Below are 3974 nucleotides of genomic sequence, written 5' to 3' on the forward strand. Positions count from 1 at the left end.
AAGAAGATGTGTATGTGTTTCAAATTGACAGAAGATGGACTGTTGTGGATTTGTGATGTGTGAGGTTGGCTAGGATGAACTACATCTCACCAAATTCCCTCTAATCCATATTTTCTGTTTAAGGTGGGTATTAGAGGAGCTTCCTGGGAGATTAGAGGGCAGAAAGGAAGCAGCCATCCTGTAGTACTAATATGTTGTTGCTGGTCAGCTGGCTCACACCTCACTGGCACGGAGCAGTGGCTGGGCCTGCAGTTGCTCTACCTTCCCCAGGATTTTCCTTTAGGTTCTTTGAATTCTGGGCTAGGGGTGTGCATTCAGCTTCATTAGAAATCTGACCTAAATTTCCCATGTGCCTATATGAACAAACCATATGGATCTCATCTGGATGTATATCCACAAGTAACTAATGAAGAAATATAAATCAATAGCAGACAGATCAGTAGAGTAGAGGGAAGGGAATAGAGAAAGGGAGGAGGACAGAGAAAGGGGAAGTACTGGGGACTGAATTAAAGAAAATTATATTTTATCCTTTAGAATTATGTCAAAATAAACCCAAATATTTTGCATAACTAAAAACAGTCAATAAAAAAGAATCCCAGCCACTGATTCCATTGGCAAGCACACCTGATATTTTTTTGTCTTCCTTTGTCAGGTTACAGCTCATGCTTTCGGATTTAGTCTGCCTCTTGTCTGCCCTACTTTATGCTATCTTCCCTTTATACTGCTTGTTTTGAAAAAAAGTATATTTCAATAATTTCAGGTGCTAGATAATTACATATAGGAAAAAAATCTCTCCACAAATGTTTTCTTGGATCAAAGGGCTCATCGTCATGTATGAAGGATCCCATATTTTGGGCATCAAAATTTGTCTCTACTCCCTGTTTCCCCAGGGGCTGAGAAGGGAGCATGTGGCTGAGGAATCAGACATCTCTGGCAGACTTCATCCTTGAAGGGCTCTTTGATGACTCCCCAACCCACCTTTTTCTTTTCTGCCTGACCATGGTGGTCTTCCTTGTTGCACTGAGTGGCAACACCCTCACCATCCTCCTCATCTGTGTGGATCATAGGCTTCACACACCCATGTACTTCCTGCTCAGCCAGCTCTCCCTCATGGACTTGATGCACATCTGCACAACCATCCCCAAGATGGCTACCAACTACCTGTCTGGCAGCAAGTCCATCTCCTTCCTGGGTTGTGCCACCCAGCACTTCCTCTATTTGTCTCTGGGTGGTGCTGAGTGTCTTCTGCTAGCTCTCATGTCCTATGACAGGTATGTTGCCATCTGTCATCCTCTGCGTTACACTGTGCTCATGAGCAGGATGATGGGACTAATGATGGCCCTCACCTCATGGTTGGGGGCATCTCTGAACTCCCTAATTCACACAGTCATCTTGATGCACTTTCCTTTCTGTGGGACTTGGAAAATACACCACTTCTACTGTGAGTATCCAGCTGTTGTAAAGTTGGTGTGTGTTGACGTCACTGTCTATGAGACCACAGCATACATCAGCACCATAGTGCTTCTCCTCCTCCCCATCATCCTGGTTTCTACATCCTATGGCTTCATCCTGCACAGTGTCATTGAGATACGTTCAGCTGCGAGTAAGAGAAATGCCTTTGCCACTTGCAGCTCCCACCTCACTGTGGTCTCTCTCTGGTTTGGTGCCTGTATCTTCTCATACATGAGAACCAGGTCCCAGCGCACTCCACTGCAAGACAAAGTTGGTTCTGTGTTCTATAGCATCATTACTCCCACTCTGAATCCTCTGATTTATACTCTCCGGAATAAGGATGTAGCTAAGGCTCTGAGGAGAGTGTTGAGGAGAGGTTTTATCTTCTAATGACTATACCTGTATTTGTCTCAAATGTAGATGTTATTCTTAGTAAATCTCTAAGAACTTTCAAGAGTCCAAATACATGATGTTCTCTGACTACTCCAAGAACAAAGTGGTTTATGACTAACTTCACTATTTTAACTTAGTCACAAGAAATCAAGCAGCATTGCATATGTGTCTACAGTCATTCAGAGTATTAGAGAAATATCTTTACAAAACCCATTAAAATAAGACATATAATGGTCAGAGACAATGTAAAAATATTAAGATAAATATGTAAGGACCTTTTCTATTATTATTTATTGATAAGACTTATGTAAATTAGGCCACCAGTGGGTATTTATGGAGTGTAAAATTAGAATTTGTTGCTTAATATCAGAATCATGGGAAGTAAATGCTGTTTTGAAAGAAAAGATAGATGAAACAAAATTTATACTCATAGAACTTTGTAGTTCATTGAATCACTGTTTATGAATTTATAAGGGAAGGAATAAAGAGGTAAGGGTATGGAGAGGGTTGGAGAGAGTCCCAAGAGAACCAGAGAGGCTAAGTCTTCACGTTTGGCAATGAGGTGGTCACCTCATTTTCATTACACAACACAGAGTACTGTGTAGAGACACTTACCAAGCCCAGAGAAGGTCCAGCATCACTAGTAACTCAAGAGCAGCATCAATCTATCTTAAATTCATTTTTTTTCCACAGAGCAAATCAAGATGTCTTTTGTTCTGACATACATCTTTCTTTAAGAACAAAGCATAAACCTTTAGGGAGATTCAGATTCCACTTTACAGGGTTTTCTCTTGACACAATCTTTAGAACATTGGTTCTTCTGGCTGAAGTAACGATTCCCTGCTGAATTTCAGATAAATCTGAAAATATTAATCTAGCATACTTAAAAGTAGTAAATGAAGCACCCAAACCAGAAGGAATTAGAAAAAGTAAATTTCAGATAATAATGCTGTATAAACATATGAAAACTACTTTTAAACTTGTATGTCTAGAATTTCTTCCATTTATTTTATAAGCTTTATCAAGATTGGATAGTGAAAGCATATATACATCTGTCCATTCAACAAAATATTTCATGAGCATCTGTTCACTACCATGCATGGGATAAATCATGTTGGCTTGTGTTTTTTTTAATTTAAATTTTATCAAGAGAGTTGGGGATGAGGCTCAGGGGATGAGCAATTGCCTAGCAATGGTGAGGCCCTGAGTTCCCTGGTACCCCCCCAAAAAAAATAAGTAAAATGGATGAATTTTAAAAATTTAAACCAGAGTCAAACTCTGTGTAAAGCTAAATAAAATGAACTTCATGGATGTTTGTTCAGGTTCCTTCATGCATGGGTTACACAGGAAACCCTGAGTAGGTTTTATAATTTGAAGTATATAAGTAGTCCTTCCCTTCTAAAAGAGTCCAGTCATGCCTCTTGATTGAACCCATGCAGTTTAAAGATGGACAAAACCTTCAGGGAAATTTTATGCTTTCCCCCTCCAAGGCACCTTTTAGTCTTTACTTCCAAGAGAAGTGCAAATGGGGAACATTTGAGTCCTATAGAGTTTTGAGGAGCACTTTTGCCCCATTCTGTCCAAGGCATTCCTTTACTGTCAGGGGTACTTCTAGCAGAGTATTATTCTGATCCCAGGAGAGGGAAGGGAAGACAGTTGTCATGGAGATTGAGAAATTCCTGCTGGGAAAGACTAGGAGCTTTCAGAAAGTACCTACCCTATTCCAAGTGTACTAGAGATTTATTTTCTATCAGATATAAGTTCCCTATATTGACATACATGAAGCATAGCTACATGGCTGCCCTGAATCCTCAAAGAAAATGATATGCATATCTATCCTCTCATTTCCCAAATGTAAAATAACAGATAGGGGAGGATTTACATATTAAATTAACAATCTCTAGAAATAAACCATACAAGGCCTTGATTTTTATGACTCAGTGACAACTTTACATTTTTCATAGAAGTAATTCCACATTGATTCATAAATATAAGAAATTACTATTTCTAAATTTCAAATAATTTGCAAATATTTTCTGCACACTGAGAAACGTGTGTGCATGTGCACACACACAAACACACACACACACAGAGAGAGAGAAAAGGGAGAGAAATATCATGGGTAAAAT

At 39.4% G+C, this 3974-nt stretch overlaps 1 protein-coding gene across 1 annotated transcript; it reads left to right on the forward strand.

Annotated features, from left to right (window-relative positions):
• Nucleotides 1-906: 906 nt before the first annotated feature.
• LOC101976132 (olfactory receptor 2AE1) lies at nt 907-1842 on the forward strand. The gene has a single exon (XM_005341208.2). The coding sequence runs from the start codon at nt 907-909 to the stop codon at nt 1840-1842; it is 936 nt and encodes a 311-aa protein (XP_005341265.2).
• The last annotated feature ends 2132 nt before the right edge of the window (nt 1843-3974 follow it).

Source organism: Ictidomys tridecemlineatus, chromosome 10 (genome assembly GCF_052094955.1).
Source record: "Ictidomys tridecemlineatus isolate mIctTri1 chromosome 10, mIctTri1.hap1, whole genome shotgun sequence".
NCBI classification, from domain to species: Eukaryota; Metazoa; Chordata; class Mammalia; order Rodentia; family Sciuridae; genus Ictidomys; species Ictidomys tridecemlineatus.

Excerpts from the sequence above, each read along its gene's own strand:
- LOC101976132 (XM_005341208.2), top strand. The coding sequence starts at position 907 with ATGTGGCTGAGGAATCAGACATCTCTGGCAGACTTCATCCTTGAAGGG.